The sequence below is a fragment of the Carcharhinus amblyrhynchos genome, chromosome 10 (genome assembly GCF_965287045.1).
Source record: "Carcharhinus amblyrhynchos chromosome 10, sCarAmb.v2.hapA, whole genome shotgun sequence".
Lineage (NCBI taxonomy): Eukaryota > Metazoa > Chordata > Chondrichthyes > Carcharhiniformes > Carcharhinidae > Carcharhinus > Carcharhinus amblyrhynchos.
The window spans coordinates 103,207,563-103,231,193 of NC_137333.1; the positions used below are offsets into that span (position 1 = coordinate 103,207,563).

The window sequence follows — 23,631 nt, forward strand, 5'->3', positions numbered from 1 at the left end:
CCCATCTAGAGTTCATTCTGTTCTCTCACCGCACACACTGCTTATTCAGTGCAGATTTTTGCTAACCATAAACTATTTACTCTGGATTTTACAGTAATTAACACATTGGTTGATAGGTTCCCTTTGTTGATAAACAATTTCCATTATTACACATTAATGCTTTAATAAGGATTATAAAAATGTCATTATGGAGACCAATATTTGTTCAGTGTACACATTGCAAGTTTTTCATTTACCTTACATCACCTCACATACCAATCACGTCAATCCTCCCATTGCGATCTGTATAGCTTTAGTCTTGAAATTATCTCACATCCAATATTAGAAATCAACAAGCACTCGTTAGAGTTTAGAAGAATGAGGGGAGATCTCATTGAGACGTATAAGATGATGAATGGGATGGATAGGATAGAGGTGGAGAGACTCTTCCCACTCAAAAAAGACAGTAGGACTAGGGGGCACAGCCTCAAGATAAAGGGGAGGCGGTTTAGAACGGAGTTGAGGAGGAACTTCTTCACTCAAAGGGTGGTGAATCTCTGGAATTCTCTGCCCGTTGAAGTGGTGGAGGCTGCCTCGCTAAATATTTTTAAGAAGCGGGTTGATGGGTTTTTGATAAGAGAAGGGATTAAGGGTTATGGGGAGAGGGCGGGAAAGTGGAACTGAGCCACGACAGATCAGCCATGATCTTATTGAATGGCGGGGCAGGCTCGAAGGGCTAGATGGCCTACTCCTGCTCCTATTTCTTATGTTCTTATGTTCTTAATTGTTCAGCATAGAAGTAGTGGAGGGGTTGAAAGAGATGTTGAAGAAATAGAGTGGGTGTAGTCAGCATATGTGTGAAACCTAACATCAGGTCTTAGGATGATGTAATCAAGGGCAGCTTGAAAGTTGTGGGGGTGGCGGCAAAGGACAGATTTTTGGGCATAGGTAACAATGCAGATGGGATGAGAACAATTTCTGGTGACAATCTGATGACAACTGAATGGTAACAGTGAAAGCAAGAGAGGGCAGTCCCATTGAGTTGGACAATAGAGATGGCTTTGGAAGAGGATTCTTTGACCATGTTAACTGTTGGAGAGGGATCAAGAATGGTTGAGGAAAAGCTAGAGCACCATTAGCAAGTTATTTGGCCCATAAGGTTTCAGACAACACAAATCCAAAACTAATACACTCTTCCCTTAATGAGTGCAATGAACTGTGCCTGAAAAATTCACTCTAGCATTATCTTGATTTCTACAACTCTCTGATTAAAGTTTCCAGAGTTAGTCTGGATTTGCACTAAGTTCAGCACTAATCTTGTTATTTTCAGATGCGAGGAAAACCAGCCTTGCGTATAAAAAAGACTGGAGGAGAAACAATAAGCTAAGGAAAATAAATAGGGTTCCACAGTTTTTGGATCATGTCAAATAGGTTATTAGAATAGGAGATGGCACAATCAGATTGCAGAGGAGGAAGAACACAGCACAGGGGAGCCTGGGAAAATAACAATGAACGTTTAGAAAGTGCTAACCGGAGTCAAGAAAGATCTGTGTTAAAGTTCAGATAAAAGTCAGTGACTGTCTGTCAAACAACCCTGATGGTAAAAAGAGCTGATGGACTGCATCCCAGGAATTGAAGCATTCAAGTTTTGGGTAGATTTAGGGCTTTATGCAAAACATTATGTTTTCCTGTCTGACATTTACGCTTAAAATCACTTAATTTTGCTTCTTTGGTTGCTGAACCAGTGAGGATGCAAGAAGCTTGAACTACATAGAACAGCAAAATTCAAGTTCAAGCTTCATTTTGTGCTGACTTAGTTGTAGTTGTTGGATGCAAGGAAGATTGGGTTTGTTCAGATTATCACAGCTAAATCCATTCTAGTCATCTTCCTGACATCCATACGTGCTTTATAATGTGGACCACTGAGTAGTCATCGGCAACAGGGATTCTGGCTCATTACTCATGATGAGATACTTGAATGAAGAGCAAAACCCACAGTGCATTACAAAAGGAGGGCTAAACCAGCGCACAGTTTAGACAATTGAATATCGCACATTAAGCTATTAAGAACAACAAACATTTTCGCCTCCATCCAATGGGAGAAATGTGCAACCTCAATGAAAGGAGGTTTACAAATGAAATGCTTGGTGCGTGAAGTGAAGCAATCCACACAGATTCCTTTTTTGCAGCTCAGCCAATATGCAACACGGGGATCTCAGCACGGTGATAGCACCTGCTACAACTTTCAGCTCTGCTGTGTCAAGTTACCTCAAACACAAGTTATAAATAAAAATTCATCTCCAGGTGGAGAGGACTTCAAAGAGTACATGCTGTTACTGGCTTCCAGCCAGATGTCTGGGATCAATTTTAAACACCATGGAAAAAGCATCTCATTGAAATGCATTTCTTAAAAAAGTAATTTATCAAAAGGTAAACCATCACAATCATCCACTATAACAAAAAATTAGGACTGCCCTCTGTAAACTAGCTTCATTTACAACTTACAGTTGAAGTCAATCAGGAATAAATAGCTGCATTTATTATTGTTAAGATACCAGCTTCCTTTTAACACATAGAAAGAATAACAAATCTACATATTTGGAATTTAAATCTTTGAAGCTGTCACTAAGCTTGGACGTGAGGTGCTGGAGTACTGAGAGAAACCAGTGAGACCTGACCCTTCTGTTCAGATTATAAGAGCACAAGTTTCATCGAGTCGTTTTTCACCCTGATGAGGACGACAATAATAGTGAGTCCTTATGGAAATGCAAGATTTCGTTGTGGCTGGAATGGTTCATCTGAATCCCCCAATGACCTAATAGAGGGAGGGGGTGTTTTGAAGGCCACACTGGAAAGCACTAGGTTTATGAGATGGAAATTCCCTTAGTAACAAAGGCACAAAAAAGGGAACTTTCATTTATATAAGACTTTACAGGTCACAAAACTCTTCGTGAATTTTGTTTGACAAGTTACCACATTTAGACAGGCAATCACAGCAATATGCATACAGCAAATGGTAAAGGAGGCAAATTATAGAATCCCTACAGTGCAGAAGAGACCATTAAGCCCATCAAGTCTGCACCGACTCTCTGACAGATTGTGTTACCCAGGCCCTCTTCCCCACCCTATCCCAGTAACCCCACGCAATTGTCAAGGTTAACCACCTAACCTACATATTTTTGGACACTAAGGAGCAATTTAAAATGACCAGTCCATCTAACCTACATGTCTTTACAGCGTGGGATGAAAACAAAGCATCCAGAGGAAAGCCACGGGGAGAATGTATGAATTCCACACCGTCATCCAAGGCCAGAATTGAACTAGGTCCCTGGTGCTGAGATCAGCAGTGCCACCACGCCAGTCAAGAGCAATTAATTTTTTTTTGTGGGGCAATTAAGGACTGTTGACCCAGACGACCAGAAAACTCCCAGCATGTCTTCAACCTATGCCATTTGATCTTCTATATCCATTGAACAGGCAATGCAGCCTTCCATCTAATAGCACATTCAAAAGATGGCACCTTCATTGCAATGCAATCCTGAGTGTGTTGAAGAGTCTGCCTGGAACTATTACTTAGTTACTTAAATGCTCTCCAAAAAGATGTGTTTGGGAATATGTGTACCGGAACAATAATGGAGCTAAAGACAGCTGTAAAAATGAATATTCGTCTTGCTTTGCTTCTTGAGAGGACTGTTCTCACTGTTTTATGCTACATAGGTCATCAACAGTCAACAGAACTTGTGCAAGGGATTAATTCAAAGGACAAAAGGCTAATAGATATCTGCACACAGCTTTGGAAGGCTGCAGCAATAAGGAAATAAAATAACTGCTGGTTACTAATATGAAAGGCTAACTTCCCCGAAGACATTATTTGGTTCTGCACAACAGCTTAAAAGTGTGTTTTGGTTAACCTTGCTGCTCAAACCTATACTTGCTTACATTCCACTGGGCTCCAAGTCCCAGATTCCTGAAATAATGACTACTCAACTCCTCAAAAAGGATATCAGACACCAACACCAGGTGTGACAATGGCACTTCTGATAGGCCAATGATAATGGTGAATCTGCGTGAGCGAATGTCTGCCTGTTTGGCTGCACGTGAGCGTGTTGCCTATTTTAAAGCAATGACTCCAAACACACAGGGAAACCGAGCAAGGCCACAGGAGAAAAAAATTAAGAGGCGACCAAAAGCTTGGACAAAAGGCTGGTTGCGAGGCAAGAGGCTAGTTACGAGAAAAAGAATGAGGAGTTCGAGGAGAGATTTCCAGAAAGTGAAATCCAAGTTGCTGATCAGACATCTGCTGACGGCAGATTGAAGTGATGGGGGAAGGTACAGTTAGAGAGGGGGACAGAGCTTCACTAAACATACTTAATAATGGCAACATTTTAACCTGCGGTCACACTGAAATGAACCATTCTGAACATTAAAAACCCTTAAATTATCAAGAGGTCATCTACCAATTAATGAAAACACTAATTTCTGCAAAAATATTATTTAAGTGTTTGCATCAAGGAAAGCTTCTTAAAGACATAGGCATCCCAGCAACCATCTTCCCCTCCCTAGGGGCTGAATGGATGTAAATATGTTGAGATTTAGAAGGAAATCCTGATAATAAATCTAGAGGTGCACTGATTGAAATACCAGATCACGCTTCTGAAAGAATTCAGGCTATAAATTCAAAACTTCAAAAAAAAACGCATTGTACATGTCAGCCAGGGCTCAATGGAAATCCCACTCCAGAGACTGAAGCACTAAATGTTGGCTGGCACTCCAGTGCAGTACTTAGGGAGTGTTGCACTGTTGTGAGTGCCATCTTTAGGATGAGTTGTTAAACGGACACTTTGCCTGCTCACTCCAGTGATCAAAAAAGATCCCAAAGCTCTATTTTAAAGAGCAGTGAAGATTTCCTTACGATTGTGGTCAATACTAATGTCCTCAACAGACATCACTAAAACAAAATCTCGTCATCACCATCTTGTTGTCCCATATTGTGGGATCATACCGTGCACATTTTGGCTGCTGTGCTTCCTAAATGACTGCATCTCAAAAATATTTCATTGGCTTTATAGTGCTTTGGGATATATCCTCAGGTTGTGAAAGGCATCAAATAAATAAGTTTCCTTACAGTTTTGCAATGGATTAACTTAAACAGAAAACCTTATATAATGCGTCCATCAGTTATGTTCTGATCATAATCTTGCTGTTTTAGGCTGTGATAGCTCTGGTGAAACAACTTTTTGGTGAATCATAGTACCCTTGGAAGGAAAGACAACAGCTCGTTTACATGATAGCACTTCCAACTTCGAGCAGCAACATGATTGCTGGTAAGTGAAAAATCTCAGTATTGCAATGGCTTTAATCACAGTCTGTTCTTCTGATGTTATGAATATAGTACGAGGTCTCACAACACCAAGTTAAAGTCCAACAGATTTATTTGGTAGCACAAGCCACAAATAAACCCCTTCGACTTTAACCTGGTGTTGTGAGACTTCTTACTGTGCTTACTCCAATCCAACGATGCATTTCCACGTTATGAATATAGGCATATTTTTGGGGCAGATGGAGAAAGCTTTATTCCACATTTAATAATATCATAACTAACCCCAGGACTGCTAGGTGCTAGCCTTCACTGATGAAGACACACAGGAGAAGAATGATGTTGCATACATACTGTAATTGGCTAAAGCTCACAAATACTGGTAGAACAAGAATGCTTTTGGACAAATTAGTTAGGTCTCCAACATGTGTCACAATCCAAGTACAGAATTTCTGCTTGCCTAATATGGAATGGACTTATCCCGTGAAAACAACTTGCATTTATATAGTACCTTAAGCATGGTACATGTCCCTAGGGACAGATCCTACTTGGCTAAACCCAGAAAAAACAGATGATATCATAGAATCCCTACAGTGAACAAAGAGGCCATTCGGCCCATTGAACCTGCACTGACAACAATCTCACCCAGGCCTTATCCCATGTATTCCTTGTATTTACCCTGCTAATCTTCCTGAAAATAACCTGAACATCTTTGGACTGTGGGAGGAAGCCGGAGCACCCAGAGGAAACCCACATCATTGAGAGATATTTCATATCAACTAGAAAACACAATGTGTAATGATAGCTGAAGCCTTTAAGCAGCCTCCGTCTTAGGTAGGAGCGTTAGCCAAGATTAGGCCAGCCAAAGGTTGATTTTTCATTTTAATGAAGGATAAATGACAAAGTCTGAGGATACCAAGCGGAGCAAAAAACTAGACCAGTGTGTGTGGGAGTTTGCTGAGTACAAATTGGTGGATGAGCTTCCCTATGTTTACAACAGTGGCTACCATTCCAAAGTGCTTCATTAGCTATGAAGTGTCAGTTCGTCCTCCGACATCTTATAGAAATGCAAGTCTTTTGCATATTTCTTCTGCTCAACGTTTGTGACATCTTCAACATAAACAACGGTCAGAATTTCAACAGAATGTAAGAAAATAATAACAAGGTACTGGAAAGCTGCTTCCATGGATTCAAACAACACTATTCAATTTGCATACTCCTGATGTTAATCATAATTCTCAATGCAACAACTCTGGGTTCATTTTGTTTTAATGCAATCTGGAGGGGAAAGGGAGGACAGGGAAAAAAGGTACGAACTGTAAATAATTACTTGTAGTCGAAAGTCGTTCATTTTTTGATTGTGACGTTTTAAAGAAAACTAAGATAAATAATGGCAGACAGACCGACCGTGAAATTAATAGCACACTTTTATCAGGTCTAGACAGTGCCATTTGGGAAATTAAAACTAAACTTAAAATGTATACAAAAATATCAATGTATTAAATGCAACATGCAGGTGGGTGCTTTCAACCATAAAAACAAAAGTATAACTTTAGTTTAAAAAGAAATGATAATGTTGTCACATGAACTATGAAAAATATTCTAGATGCCTGAAGAGATTTCATCAACATTTGTAGTTTTAATTTTTTTTGAGCACGCTATTCATTGGAGAATGCAAACAGCCAAAATTAAGAACTTTTCCCTGTTCTATTTATTTAAAATGAAAATATAACAGTGAAAACTCCAGGCAATGATAAAAGTTGCTCTTCACAATTATCTGCATTTATTCAAAATGAATATATGACCATATTGTGAAATAGGATTAACGTTTGAGCTATGACTGAATGCTTTATTTGGCCAAAGGGAGAGGGGAAACATTCACTGCTCTTCGTAAGTATTTCATTCATTGATTTAAAAACATATGGGAAAAGAATAGAGAAAAGCTAGATGTCATTTCAGACCTTTCGCCAATGCATTCTCTGGTTTTACCTGAATTTGTCAAATCTCATTAGTTCCATGGGTAGTGTGTCTTGGGATGGAAGCGGGAGCGGAGCAAAGTTTATTTTAGGATCACCAATAATTCAATGCCAGAATCTGACATACCATGGGCATATCTGGAATATTGATCAAAGTGAAATCAAACATATTCTTTATATAGGTATTCTAAACATTAAGAAACATCACGAGATCTTAGTGAAAGCAGTGAGGGAGTGTTGTACCACTAGGCTGATGGTAGGCTTCAAGCTCGTACTACCAGCACACCCTGTGAAGCTGTTTCAGGTATGCATATCGGCAACCAAGTGTTACTGTAATTTGTGATCTGGAAGATAATCAAGAGGTTCAGGATCAACTTCAGGAGATAGTGCCAAAATGCTTGGAATCTGAGCCAAGTGCAACGTAAATGCAGTTCATTGAAGATCTGAGTTTAAAAAGTTCTTGAGTGGTTCTTTGCATCCTGAAACCAAGACTGATGAAAATACATTCCTGGAACAGATAGGAATGACCATTTACCTCAAAGAAATACTTCTAAACAGATCAAACTGAAGAGAGATATCTCTACATGGTTTCATACTGCCTAGAAAGACCAAATGTTCACAATTTCTCTTTCAAAGTTTTTTTCTTCAGAGTGACAAGAATTTGGAACTTGCTATCACAGTAGCATAGACACATTTAAGGGGAAGCCGGATAAACGCACATGGGAGAAAGAAATGGAAGGTTAAGCTGATAGAATTACACAAGGGGAGTGCAAAGAGGCTCACGTGGAGCATAAGCACAGGCAAAAATCAATTGAGCCAAATGACGCGTTTCTGTGTTGTAAATTCTACATACCGGGATACGGACAATGAAAAGCGTGCCACAAGCTCACAGATTAATTGTAACGTACAAAATACGGACAATGATCTTTCGCTAGGCTACACCCCTCATCCCTTTTGCAGTTAATAATACAGCAAAGTCTCACAATGCTAAACAAAGTATTCATTTTCATAAGTAACACCAAGATGAAAGCAATATTCAAATACTTTAGAACCACTTAAAAGATGACTGTTCCATTCCATGTTGTGGGACAAGAATTCCATTATAGACTAGAGGGGTTAAGCTGGAATGTTGCCGCATCTAAATTCACTCTAATTAGTTTCCCTTCCAGGCCAAAAAACAACTCAGACCCTACTGAAATGCAAAATGCGCCACAAGTGAAAGCTCTATTTATTTCACAGCTGCACCTCACATCACTGCGATATATCGCTGACTTTCCAACTGATGCTTATTTCCCCAATGGTCTGGCACAACTGGGTACAGGAGTAGGTGTTAATCCAGAAATCTAACAAGTCCAGTTTGTTCGTGTGTGTTACACTTGCTTCCTTTGAGGTCGCAAAGCACTGCGTCCTACATCTTTTTTGCTTCCTCCGCTGTTTCAACAAGAGCGATTTTGATTAACTATAAAGGGCATGTACAATGAGGAAAGATTAATATGTGGACTTCCAAAAAGAAAAGATGTATGGGACTCACTGCAACACGTAAAACAGTAAATGGAATACTACACCAATGCCAGTCAGGAAGGAGGAGCAGTGCATATACATTTAGGTTGTGAATTTAAAGATAGCCAATAGAAAGAACTTCATGCAGTGATAAATATTTGGAATAATCTAACAGACAGATAACAGAGGTAACAACAGTTTGGTATTTAAAATGTACTAGATGTGAAGATCAGGATATAAGGTTTGATAGAATTCTGTATAAATATATATGTAATTTTAGAAGGAAGTAATAACTGATGCTCTAAAATCTGTTTAGACAGTGGAAACAAACAAGCCTTTAAGTGAGATGAACAGTTTCAAACTGCAATATTTTTGCAGAAATCTTCCTGCAACTGGCGATTAGCAAAACTAGATTTGGTTGATAAGTTATACACAAACAAAGGCTAATTCTATTGACTGCAGATTGCACATTGCAGCATGCTGAAGAATGATCGATGTACAATCTCTCTTAGGCAAGTGTGAGCAATTCATCAACACACTGGTATACTCAACAAATACTTGCTAACACATACATTCAGCTGTGCATATTCATCTGTCAAAATATCCCAAGAGGGCACACGAGTTTTACTTTTATCTACCTAAGCAGTGAAATCTTCACATATTGTAATCATTCATTAATCTAATTTTTTTGCACAAGTATCCAGCTCCATAATGGCTGTTGAGATAAAGACTCCACCTGTTGTGGCTGGAGGATGCAGGTTTGATCACCACTCAGTGCTGAGTTATCTGATGCTGGCCAAGGCAGCGATGGAAGCAGTAGCTGTCAGATCTTAAAGTGAACGGATCAAGTAGATTGAGAGAAACCATGTCTGGCATAGCTGGGGAATCTTGGACTCGGACATAGCTTAAAGATTAAGCTCGGACTCGCAGCAGTGAAGTTAGGAAACACTTCTACACGAAGGGTAGTAGTAGTTTGGAACTCCCTTGTACAAAGTTAATACTTAATGTTAAATCAGATACTGACAGATTTTTATTAACCAAAGGTTTTAAGGGATATAGGACATGGGCAGACATGAGGTCATAGATCAGCCAAGATCTCACTGAATGGTGGAACAGTCTTGAGGGGTTAAACAGCCTACTCGTGTTCCTGTATTTCTACTACAGCCAGCTTCAGTATTTGGAAGGGGGTAAGAAACCAAGCTGACGATAAAGAGCAGGACCAGATTCAACTGTGACATCTTTGCTCATGGCCATATGAAAATTAGGCCCACGGTTAGCATAGTGACTCACACATGTAGATGGGCACTTGGGTAAGGTATCAAAGTATGTTTGGAGCTTCATAACTCACCAATTGGAGACTGGGAGGGGATGGGGAGAAGAAAAACACGTTTGGTTATCATATAAAATTTTAACGTCATGGAATTTAACTGTCACAAAATTTAACAAAATGATCAGAAATAGCACAGCTTTGTCAAGGGCAGGTCGTGCCTTACAAGCCTAGTTGAGTTCTTTGAAAATGTGACTGAACGCATTGACAAAGTGCGGTGGATGTAGTTCACATGGACTTCAGCAGGGCATTTGATAAGGTCCCCCATGCAAGACTTCTTGAAAAGGTGAGAGGGCATGGGATCCAAGGGGCTGTTGCCTTGTGGATCCAGAACTGGCTTGCCTGCAGAAGGCAGAGAGTGATTGTGGATGGGTCTTTTTCTGCATGGAGGTTAGTCACCAGTGGAGTACCTCAGGGATCTGTTCTAGGACCCTTGCTGTTTGTCATTTTCATAAATGATCTGGATGAGGAAGTGGAGGGATGGATTAGTAAGTTTGCTGACGACACAAAGGTTGGTGGTGTTGTGGATAGTCTGGAGGGATGTCAGAAGTTGCAGCAAGACACAGATAGGATGCAAGACTGGGCGGAGAAGTGGCAGATGGACTTCAATGCGGATTAATGTGTTGTCCATTTTGGCAGGTCCAATGGGATGAAGGAGTACAAAATCAAGGGTAGGACTCTTAGCAGTGTTGAGGAGCAGAAGGACCTTGGGGTCCAGGTCCATAGGACTCTTAAGTCGGCCTCGCAGGGGAGGATGTGGTCAAGAAGGTGTATGTGCACTAGCCTTCATTAATTGAGGGATTGAGTTTAGGAGTCAGGAGGTAATGCTGCAACTTTATAAGACCCTTGTCAGACCCCACTTGGAGTACTGTGTGCAGGTCTGGTCGCCTCACTACAGCTATTGAGAGGGTGCAGGGGAGATTTACAAGGATGTTGCCTGGATTGGGAGGCATGCATTATGAAGATAGGTTGAGGGAGCTAGGTTTCTTCTCCCTGGAGAGACAAAAGTTGAGTGGTGACCTGATAGAGGTTTATAAGATGTTGAGAGGAATAAATAGGGTGGATTCTTAGAGACTATTTCCCAGGGCTGAAATAGTCGCTACGAGAGGACACAGGTGGGAAGACTGGCTAAGGCTACCGGGGGGACTTTAAACTAGAAAGGATGGGGGGAGGGAATTGTGATGGGGAGACTGGGACGGAGGAGGTTAGCTCCCAGGTAGGGGAGGACTGCAGGCAGTATGAGAGCGAGGTTAGACAGGGGGTGGAGAAGGGAAATGCCCAGACTGAGGGGCTGAAGTGTATATATTTTAACGCCAGGAGTGTAGTGAATAAGGTCGATGAGCTTAGGGCATGGATTGCTGCTTGGGAATGTGATGTGGTGGCCATTACGGAGACTTGGATGTCTCAGGGACAGGACTGGGTACTTCAGGTGCCAGGATTCAGATGCTTCAGGAAGGACAGGGAGGGTGGCAGAAGAGGTGGTGGAGTGGCACTGTTGATCAGGGACAGTGTCATGGCTGCAGAGAAGGAGGATGCCGTGGAGGGACTATCTACAGAGTCTCTGTGGGTGGAAGTTAGGAACAGCAAAGGGTCGAAAACTTTGCTGGCTGTATTCTATAGGCTGCCCAGTAGTGACAGGGAAGTTGAGGTGCAGATAGGGAAACAGATTCTGGAGAGATGTAGTAATAACAGAGTTGTCGTGATGGGAGACTTCAATTTCCCAAACATCGACTAGAATATCCCTAGGGTAAGGGGTTTGGATGGGGAGGAGTTTGTTAGGTGTGTTCAGGAAGGTTTCCTGACACAGTATGTGGATAAGCCTACGAGGGGAGAGGCTGTACTTGACCTGGTACTGGCAAATGAACCAGGACAGGTGATGGATCTCTCGGTAGGAGAGCATCTTGGGAATGGTGACCATAATTCTATCTCCTTCACAATTGCATTGGAACGAGATAGGATCAGGCAGGCTAGGAAGGTGTTTGTCTGGAGTAAGGGGAAATACGAAGAAGTCAGGAAGTTACTTGGACAAATAAACTGGAAGGAGGCGTTCTTAGGGAAAAGTACCGAAGGAAGGTGGCGGACATTCAAGGAATGTTTGTCTGGAGCTCTGCATGACAACTTTCCGATGAGACAAGGGGGTTTTGGTAGGTCATGGGAACCGTGGTGCACGAAGGCTGTGGTGAACCTAGTCAGGAGGAAAAGGAAGGTGTACAAAAGGTTCAGGGAACTAGGAGATGTTAAGGATCTTGAGGAGTATAAGGACTGTAGAACATAAGAAATAGGAGCAGGAGTAGGCCATCTAGCCCTTCGAGCCTGCCCCGCCATTCAATAAGATCATGGCTGATCTGTCGTGGCTCAGTTCCACCTTCCCGCCCTCTCCCCATAACCCTTAATGCCCTCTCATCAAAAACCCATCAACCCGCGTCTTAAAAATATTTAGCGAGGCAGCCTCCACCACTTCAACGGGCAGAGAATTCCAGAGATTCACCACCCTTTGAGTGAAGAAGTTCCTCCTCAACTCCGTTCTAAACCGCCCCCCCTTTATCTTGAGGCTGTGCCCCCTAGTCCTACTGTCTTTTTTGAGCGGGAAGAGTCTCTCCACCTCTATCCTATCCATCCCATTCATCATCTTATACGTCTCAATGAGATCTCCCCTCATTCTTCTAAACTCTAACGAGTACAAGCCTAGTTTATTCAGCCTCTCCTCATAGCTCAATCCCCTCAACTCCGGTATCAGCCTAGTAAACCTCCTCTGCACTCCCTCCAAGGCCAAAATATCTTTGCGCAGGTGCGGCGCCCAAAACTGCACACAGTACTCCAGCTGCGGCCTCACCAATGCCCTATACAGCTGCAGCAAGACCTCCCTACTTTTATATTCAATCCCCCTCGCTATGAAGGCCAGCATCCCATTCACCTTCCTGACCACCTGTTGCACCTGCAAGCTGGGTTTTTGTGACTCATGCACAAGGACCCCAAGGTCCCTCTGCACCGTCGCCTGCTGCAGTTTTTCGCCACGTAAGTAATAATCCTTCCTACCATTATTCCTACCAAAGTGGACCACCTCACACTTGCCAACATTAAATTCCATTTGCCATTTCCTGGCCCATTCGCCCAGCCTATCTAGATCCTTCTGCAGACTCTCCACACCCTCCGCACAACTTGCCGTTCTCCCAATCTTGGTGTCATCAGCAAATTTCGACACTCTACACTCGGTTCCCTCCTCCAGACCATCTATATAAATGGTAAATAGCTGAGGCCCCAGCACCGACCCCTGGGGCACTCCACTAGTCACCATCCGCCAATCCGAATAGCACCCGTTGACCCCCACTCTCTGCCTCCTATTTGACAACCAATCCTCTATCCACGCTAACACCCTACTCCTAACTCCATGTCCCTCGACCTTCTGCAATAACCTCTCGTGAGGTACTTTGTCAAACGCCTTCTGAAAATCCAGAAAGACCACATCCACCGGCTCTCCTCTATCCACCGCCCTAGACACATCCTCATAGAACTCCGGTAAATTTGTCAGACACGACTTCCCTTTAATGAAACCATGCTGCGTCCGCTCTATCAAGCAATTCCCTTCAAGATGCCTCGCAATTTCCTCCTTAATGACGGATTCTAACATTTTACCTACCACATCCGTTAAACTAACCGGCCTATAATTCCCTGCCTTTTGCCTGGCACCCTTCTTAAACAACGGCGTAACATTAGCCGTTTTCCAATCTTCCGGCACTTCCCCGGAATCCAGCGACGTCTGGAAAATAACCACCAAGGCATCCACTATCACCTCTGCCATTTCTTTCAGAACCCTCAGATGCATTCCATCCGGTCCTGGGGACTTGTCCACAATCAGCCCCTCCAGTCTGTCGAGCACCGCCTCTCTAGTAACAGTAATGTCATTAAGACCCTCCAGTCCTACCACCTTTCCATCACTAACACCTGGCAAATTATTCACGTCCTCCTCCGTGAAGACAGAAACAAAAAAGTTATTCAATACCTTAGCCATATCCCCATCCCCTACCACTAGGTCCCCTTTCTCATCCTCTAAAGGACCAACGTTCACCCTAGCCAGCCTCTTCCTTTTTATATATTTATAAAAACTCTTGCTATCCTTTTTTATATTAAGCGCTAGCCCAGCTTCATAGTTTCTCCTACCCTTCTTTATCAACTTCTTTGTCAATCTTTGTTGACATTTAAACCTCTCCCAATCCTCTTCTCGCCCACTACTCTTAGCTACTCTAAATTCCTCCGCTTTTAATTTAACACTTTCCTTCACCTCCTTCGTTATCCACGGCTTATTACCTCTCCTCCTACTGTCCTTTTTGACCATCGGAATAAATTTCCGCTGAGCACCAAGAAAGATCTCCTTAAAGATCCTCCACTGCTCCTCAGCAGACCCTCCCTCCAACGCGCTCCCCCAGTCAACATTCGCCAATTCTTCTCTCATCCTACCGTACTCCCCTCTATTCAAACAAAGTACGCGTGGGAAATTAGGAGCGCCAGAAGGGGTCATGAGAAGACCTTGGCGGGTAAGATTAAGGAGAATCCCAAGGCCTTCTATAAATATGTGAAAAGTAAAAGGATGAGAAGAGAAGGGATAGGACCTATAAAAGGTGAAGGGGGAAAGGTCTGTGTGGAACCAGAAGAAATGGCAGAGGTGCTTAATGAGTACTTTGCCTCAGTATTCACGGTGGAAACTGATCTGGGAGATTTTGCTACGGATTTGCAGCAGATGGAAAAGATTGACTATGTGGATATTAAGGAGGAGGATGTGTTAGAACTTTTGAATTCTATCAAGATAGTTAAGTCGCCGGGACCAGATGGGATGTACCCCAGGATACTGTGGGAGGCGAGGGAAGTGATTGCAGAGCCCCTGGCGATGATCTTTGCGTCGTCAATGGAGACGGGAGGGGTTCCGGAAGATTGGAGGATTGTGGATGTAGTTCCTATTTTCAAGAAAGGGAACAGAGATAGCCCGGGAAATTACCGACCGGTGAGTCTGACCTCAGTAGTTGGTAAGCTGATGGAGAGGCTTCTGAGGGACAAGATTTACAAGCATTTGGAGTGGTTTGACATGATCAGAAATAGTCAGCATGGTTTTGTCAAGGGCAGGTCGTGCCTTACAAGCCTAGTTGAGTTCTTCGAAAATGTGACTGAACACATTGACGAAGGAAGTGCAGTGGACGTGGTGTACATGGACTTCAGCAAGGCGTTTGATAAGGTCCCCCATGCAAGACTTCTTGAGAAGGTGAGAGGGCATGGGATCCAAGGGCCTTTGGCCTTGTGGATCCAGAACTGGCTTGCCTGCAGAAGGCAGAGAGTGGTTGTGGATGGGTCTTTTTCGGTATGGAGGTCAGTCACCAGTGGAGTGCCCCAGGGATCTGTTCTAGGACCCTTGCTGTTCGTCATTTTCATAAATGACCTAGATGAGGAAGTGGAGGGATGGGTTAGTAAGTTCGCTGATGACACGAAGGTCGGTGGTGTTGTGGATGGTCTGGAAGGATGTCAAAAGTTGCAGCAGGACATAAATAGGATGCAGGACCGGGCGGAGAAGTGGCAGATGGACTTCAACGCGGATAAATGTGTAGTCGTCCATTTTGGCAGAACCAACGGGATGAACGAGTACACTATCAAGGGCAGGAGCCTTAGTAGTGTTGAAGAGCAGAAGGATCTTGGGGTCCGGGTCCACAGGACTCTTAAATCGACCTCGCAGGTGGAGGATGTGGTCAAGAAGGCGTATGGTGTACTGGTCTTCATTAATCGAGGGATTGAGTTTAGGAATCGGGAGGTAATGCTGCAACTTTATAAGACCCTTGTCAGGCCTCATTTGGAGTACTGTGCGCAGTTCTGGTCGCCTCACTATAGGAAAGACGTAGAAGCTATTGAAAGGGTACAGAGGAGATTTACAAGGATGTTGCCTGGACTGGGAGGCATGCCTTATGAAGTTAGGTTGAGGGAGCTGGGACTCTTTTCCCTGGAGAGACGAAGGTTGAGAGGCGACCTGATAGAAGTTTATAAAATGTTGAGAGGAATAGATAGGGTGGATTCTCAGAGGCTATTTCCCCGGGTTGAAATGGTCGCTACGAGAGGACACAGATTTAAGGTGCGGGGAGGAAAGTACAGAAATGATGTTAGGGGTAAGTTTTTCACTCAGAGGGTGGTGAGTGAATGGAATCGGCTGCCGTCAGTGGTGGTGGAGGCGAACTCGCTGGGGTCTTTTAAAAGACTTCTGGATGAGTATATGGGGTTTAATGGGATTGGGGGTTATAGATAGGTCTATAGATTGGTAGGTGTTGATGTGATCGGCGCAACTCGTGGGCCGAAGGGCCTGTTTGTGCTGTAGTGTTCTATGTTTAAGGTGCTGGAAAGCAGGTACAGAGGAGATATCGGGGTAAGTTTTTCACTCAGAGTGGTGAGTGAGTGGAATCAGCTGCCATTGGTGGTGGTAGAGGCTAACTCGCTGGGGTCTTTTAAGAGACTTCTGGATGAGTACATGGGATTTAATGGGATTGAGAGTTATAGATAGGTCTGGTAGGTATGGATATGATTAGCACAACTTGTGGGCTGAAGGGCCTGTTTGTGCTGTAGTGTTCTATGTTAACCATAGTACCAGATCTAACAGGTAGCTAGAAGATGCTGTCTGAGCAACTTAGTCACTTTCTTTCTGTGTATACTGCCTGTATCAGGGTGAGGGTGATCACTGCTGTAATGAATATCCTACTGACACCAACTGTCTTTAATCCATCAGCCCCTGTTTACACTGCATCCATTTAAATTTTCTCATCCCATAGGTTCACCCCCTCCTTATCTTTATAAACTGCTCCAGCCTTGTAACACTTCTCCAATTCTGGCCTCTTGGCAATCTGATCATCATTGCTCCATCAGTGGCAACTGTGCTTCCAGCTGTCTATTTCTCCAGCCCACACTGCCCTCTTCTCATAAAACACTACCTCTTTGATCAAGCTCAGTCACCTGTACAAATAACTCCATGCGGCTCTGTGTAAAATGGTGGTGTGTGACACTCCTGGGAAGCGATATGGGACATGTCATGTCAAAGGCACTATATAAATACACGTTGCTCTTTTTGTTGGAAAACTTTCCAACCAGTTTCAGTATCAAACAGTCCAAAGTCAGACACTGCACCTTCAGATATTCTGCACTCCACTCCAACAATGCATTCCACATTGTGACATTTTTCTTTCCTCACAGACATTAATTTAATAACGACTTTTGCTTTTCACAATTAAGATGCCCCAAAGATTTTTTAAGCGAAATCCTTTTCATGTGCAGTTACTATTGTAACGTAGGAAATGCAGCAGCTAATTTGAGCACAATCATGTCCCACAGACAACACTGTGAAAGTGAGCAGGTAATCTGCGTTAGATTATGATGGCTGAATAGTCATCATTGGCCATAGACCGTGGTGACCCTCCATGCTTTTCTTCGGAATAGTCAATGGGATCATGTATATCCACCCAAATCTCATCTGAAAGACAGATCTCCGACAGTGCAATATTGTCCACCCAACCTTTGCAGGATTGCGCTGAACTTCAGCCTAGAACATATACTCAAACCTCTGGAGTGAGATTTAAGCCCAAGACCTTTCGACTGAAACACAAATTAAGTTACAGCTGACATTATATGTTAAAAGGTCAATAAATGGAAAGGAATTCTGTAGGATTAAGCCATCACTGCAAATACAGTACAACAGCAGCCTTTATTAATAGAAGCATAGAGTACAATAGCAAAGTAGTGGTGCTGAATTTATGCAAGGACACTAGTTAGACCTCAGCTGAGATACTGTGAACAATTCTGGGTGCCACACTACAGAAAGGATGTGAATGCATTGGAGAGAATGCAGAAGAGGTTTACCAGAATGGTTCCAGCAATGAGAAACTTCTGTTATGAGAACAGATTGTAGCGGTTGGGACTGTTCTTTGTTGGGCAGAAGGTCTGAGATCTGATAGAGACTTTCAAAATCATGAGGGGGCTGGAGAGAGTAGATAACAGGAAACTCCTCCTGCTCGTAAAATAACGAGAAGGCAATGATTTAAAGGGATTTGCAAAAGCAGCATACGTGATGCGAGTAAAAGCATTTTCTTGGATCTGGAATGCACTGCCTTGAAGTGTAGTGCAGGCGGGTTCATTGAAGCACTCAAGAGAACATGAGATGATTATTTGAATATAAACACTGTTCAAAGGTATGGGGAAAAGACATGGGAATGGCACTAAGTCAGAATGTTCACTTGGAGAGCCAGTACAGACATGATGGGCCAAATGACCTGCGCTGTAACAATTCTACAATATTTGCTACAAAGATCAGGGAAATGAATGATCACATACTAGAGAAAAATACATAAATCTAGTAATAAAATTCAAATAACTTCTGCTGAAAATAGCTCAAGAGAGATGCTTCAAGAATTAATTATGCTGACAATTCACCAATGTGGTTGGGAAATGGTGGCATGTTGATTACATTACAGAGCTAGTAATCCAAAGGCCTGGTTAATGATCCTGAAACATGAGCTCACATGCACCACAGCAGTTGGGCAATTTAAATTCAGCTAATGAAATAAACCTGAAATTAAGATGTTGGTATCAGTAATATTGAACATGAAACCACCAAATCGTTGTAAAACCCAACTGTTGAACGAATGTCCTTCAGGGAAGAAAATCTGTAATGCATACCCAGCTTGGTCTTGTGTGGCTCCAAACCCACAGCAATACTCTATCCTCTTAACCACTCAAGTGTTCAAGCAAGCTACTCAGTTGTACCAAGACCACATGACATACTGCAGTGGTTCAAGGAGGTGGCTCCCTCCCAGACTTTTGAGGGCAATTAGGAAAAGGAAAAAATTGGCCCAAATAATGTGAATAAGTAGGTAAAATAAAACTAAATGAAAATATCATACACAAAGACTAGAATCAGAATCCTACAGTGCAGAAGGAGGCCATTCGGCCCACTGAATCTGCACTGATCACAATCCCACCCAGGCCCTATCCCCATAACCCAATGCATCTACCCTAGCTAGAACCCCTGACACTAAGAGGCAATTTAGCATGGCCAATCCAACTAACCCTCACATCTTTGGAGCGTGGGATGAAATTGGAGCACCTGGAGGAAACCTACGCAGACACAGGGGGAACATGTAAACTCCACACAGACAGTGACCCAAACGTGGAATCGAATCTGGATCCCTGACGCCATGAGGCAGCAGTTACTAACCATGTGTCACCTTGCTGCCCCATAACTTGGGCATATTCTTTTCATTTTGAATAGTGGTGCTTAAAGTACACAACTACACTGAATTTTTGAACTCTACAACAAGAGTTTGTAAGCAATGTGCAGCAGAGCCCACCCACATCAGAATGGTGTAAGGCTAAAATCAACCTAAGCCATTTCATAGAAATCATAGAAACTTAAGGCATGATGTCTGGAGCCATTCTTCACACAAAGGGAGGTGGAACTCCAGATTTGTCTTCCCCAAAATGCTGTCGATGCTGGGGGATCAATTCAAAATTTCAAGTCTGGGATTCAGACTCATGTCAGGTGAGGGTATGGACCAAGGTAGTATATGGAGTTCAGATATAGATAATAGAAAAAATAGATCAGCTCAAGGGGCTGAACGACATATTCCTACAATTTTGTCCCCTTAAAGTGGGGCGCTTCAACTTGAATGAGACACAGGTTCGATCACAAGGGACATTTTCTATGTAGCACTTAATAGCATGGTATTTTTGAAAAAGCTGACTGAAAATTAGCAACGTTAACTGAAGTTTAACATATAATGTTAGATCAAAGGCATTGACAGGAGCACATCAACAGGAAGAACACATATTTTCACTATGTGTTGATTTTGCTAAATGTATTTCAGGTATAATTCCATTTAATGAGTCTTGCAGATGGCATACTGAATTTAGAACTGGAACATGCTAATGTAATTACCCTCATACTGTCCCATATGCTGTGCTGCACTGGACCAACTCTTGACATAATACCTTTTTGCTGCTGTTTCTACCAAGCTGAAAAGGAGTGGGGTCAGGGAAAAATACAATTGTGTGTCTAGCTAACACACTGACACCAAGCAAGGTTTTTCCATCAGTGGGACAGGAACAGATATGTCAAATTTCAGCTTGCATTGTATGCAGGAAATCTGCACAAGACCGCAAGGAACTACAAAAGGTCACGAATGTAGCTCAATCCATCACACAAACCAGCCTCCCATCCACTGACTCTGTCTATACTTTCCGCTGCCTCGGCAAAGTAGCCAGCATGATTAAGGACCCCATGCACCCCGGACATTCTCTCTTCCACCCTTTTCTGTCAGGAAAAAGATACAAAAGTCTGAGGTCACGTACCAACCAAGTCAAGAACAGCTTCTTCCCTGCTGCTGTCAGACTTTTGTACGGACCCACCTTGCATTAAGTTGATCTTTCTCTACACCATAGCTTTGACTGCATTCTGCAATCTCTCGTCTCCTTCTCAATGAACTGTATGTTTTGTCCATATAGCGTGCAAGAAACAATCCTTTTCGGTGTATGTTAATACACGTGACAATAATAAACAAATCAAATTAAGAATCATGAGTACAACAAGGATGAGGTTCTTGGCTTTTAAGATGGGTAATTAGAATGGGAGATTAGGCATCCGTGTTCTATCTGATTCTGCATATTTCATTTCAGCTGAACTATTTGGTTAAACACAATATAAGTTACTTGTTCAAACCCACGATACCCCAAGTAACGTGTTCTTTATGGCAACAGTGCCACGGAATGGATAGTTTTCCCAAGACGGAGATAAATCAGAAAAATTATTTTAAATTAAACCAGGAGGGTAAGACAGAGGGACATAGCTTCAAACAAATAAAAGGCAAATTAAGGGTTGGTGTTACATACAAACAATATGCACAAACACAGAGCAATGTTCCTTCAGTTCATGTAGGATAACAGCCATGCTTAAAATAGCTCAGTAATGGAGTTATCTGCCCCTTAGCTGAGGCACAATGCACAACCTCAAGCTACCACTAAGGTCATGGCATATATCAGGTACATTAAAACCTTTCAGTTATTCAGCGGTATGTGTAAAGTGCTGTGTTCTACAATACTATCTAAAGATGATAGAAGAGGAGAAAAATGTCACGGCACCCAACAAATCCTGAAGTCCGACCTACACCTGCCTCAACACCATCACAGACCTACCTGTGCGATATTTTTGTTTAGTAAATAAACTCCATATTCAAACTGAAACCTTTCTCCTCCTCTTGGATACAGAGGGAACCTGTGAATACAAACACAGGAGAGCCTAGTTAACAAAGCTGTCTGGGGGAACAAGGACTGTAAATTATAAGTTTACATTTCATTTGGTTTCACATTACTATATCTGTGGCATAAGGTACAATTGAGCTTTGAACATAACATTACCCTGAATTCCGATATCACATTCAGCTGAGAGAGAAATGTTAATATACTGGATACAACAAAAGCCATGGCCCCTGACAAAATTCTGGTAATAACTTGTGCTCCATAGCTTGCTGTGTTCCTAACCAAGCTCTCCCAGTGCAGCTGCAACACAGGCATCCACCCAATAATGTGGAAAATTGCCCAGATGTGTTATATTCACAAAAGGCAGGACAAATCCAACCTGGCCAATTATCATCCCATCAGTCTACTAAATCTTCAGTAAAGTGATGGGAGATTCCATTGCTGGTGGTATCAAGCAGCACTTGCACAATAAACTGCTCATCAACACTCAGTTTAAGTTCCACCAGAACCACTCGACTCCAGTCGTCATTATAGCCTTGATCCAAACATGGACAGAAGAGCAGAATTTCAAAAACAAGGAGAGAGTAATTGCTTGACATCAAGGTAGCATTTGACCAATGGTAGCATCAAGGAAATAGGAAAATTGAAGTCAATGAGAATTGTGGGAAAACTTTCCACTGGTTGGAATCTTTTCAGCTCAAAGGAAGTTGGTTGTGGTTGTTGGAAGCCAATATCCCAGCCCTGCAGGCAGCGTGGTGGCACAGTGGTTAGCATTGCTGTCTCAGTGCCAGAGACCTGGGTTCGATTCCCACTTTGGATCACTGTCTATGTGGAGTTTAGGAAACTCAACACGCTCCAGAATAAAGCAGCTTGCTTGATTGGCACCCCACAATATTAACAACTTGATAATAACTTTTACTAGCACTTTTAGGGTAGGTGCTTCACAGCTTTATGAAGCAAAGTATGACCTTAAGCCACATAAGAACATATTAGGTCATAGAATTATAGAATCCCTACACTGCAGAAGGAGACCATTCAGCCCATTAAGCCTGCACCGACAACAATCCCACGCAGCACCTTTCCCCGTAACCCCACATATTTACCCCGCTAATCCACTTAACCGATACATCTTGGAACAATAAGGAGCAAATTCGCATTTCCAATCAACCTAACCCACACATCTTTGGATTGCGGGAGGAAACCAGAGCACCTGGAGGAAACCCACAAAGACACATGGAGAATATGCAAACTCCACACAGACAGTGACCCAAGGCCGGAATTGAACCTGGGTCCTTGGACGCCGTGAGGCAGCAGTGCTGTGCCACCATGCTGCCAATGTTAGCATTATTGTTAAGGCCAGTCTTTATTGCCCATTCTTACTTACATTTGTAAAGGTGGTGGTGAGCTGCCACTTTAAATTGTTGCAGTCCATGTGTTAGTGATGAATTACAGCATTTTGACACGTGACAGCGAAAAATTGGTGATGTAGTTCCAAGTCCAGATGGTGGTGTTCCCATGCATTTCCTGACCTTACCCGGGTGCTCTGGTTTCCTCCCGTACTCCAAAGATGTACGGGTTAGAGATTGTTGGCCAATGCTAAATTAACCCTAGTGTGAGGGGGATTAGCAGGGTAAATATGAGGGGTTACGGGAAAAAGGTCTGGGTGGGATTGTGTTTGGTGCAGACTCTGAGTTGAATGGCCTCTTTCTGCACTGTAGGAATTCTATGATTACAAGGATGAATCAAAAGGCATTATCAAAGTTGGAAGTCGCATAACTGAATTTCGGGCGATTGTTTACCCTGCCTGCCATCCAAAGGAAAATATGTGCGTTGCCATAATTCAGCAATGGTGCCTTCTGTCATTAATTAAACTGTTGCTATTCACTATCTACACTCACAGGAGTAAAGGGGCTGCCAACCCTAATCCTAACCTGACCTCAGCAACAAATCAGTGCTACAGGATACGAAGTTTTCCACTGAGCGAAGCAACAAGTTAATTACACGGAGATAGAATTGTGACTTAATACCATTCAATCATTTAGTCAAAAATCAATAAATATCATGACTGAAGGAGCCCCATGCCTTTATGATTAATAAATAAAACCTCACCAATTGGATTAAGTCATAAAAACATAAGGTAGCTGAAATCTCAAATTCTCTTTTTTCTAAAGATTTTTGAGGCTGGGGACAATTCCAACTGTCAAGTCCCAAGATCAATTTGGATTTGGAGCAAACTTGGGTAAATGGAGTTGAAGTGCAGATAAACC

General features: G+C 42.7%; 1 protein-coding gene across 1 annotated transcript in view; it reads right to left on the reverse strand.

Moving 5' to 3' along the window:
* uvrag (UV radiation resistance associated gene) overlaps positions 1 to 23,631 on the reverse strand; it is a 320,344-nt gene that overhangs the window by 47,503 nt on the left and 249,210 nt on the right. The window contains exon 13 of the mRNA XM_080197696.1: positions 21,302 to 21,380. Coding sequence (XP_080053822.1) covers positions 21,302 to 21,380 — 79 coding nt within the window. The remainder of the gene's footprint in view (positions 1 to 21,301; positions 21,381 to 23,631) is intronic.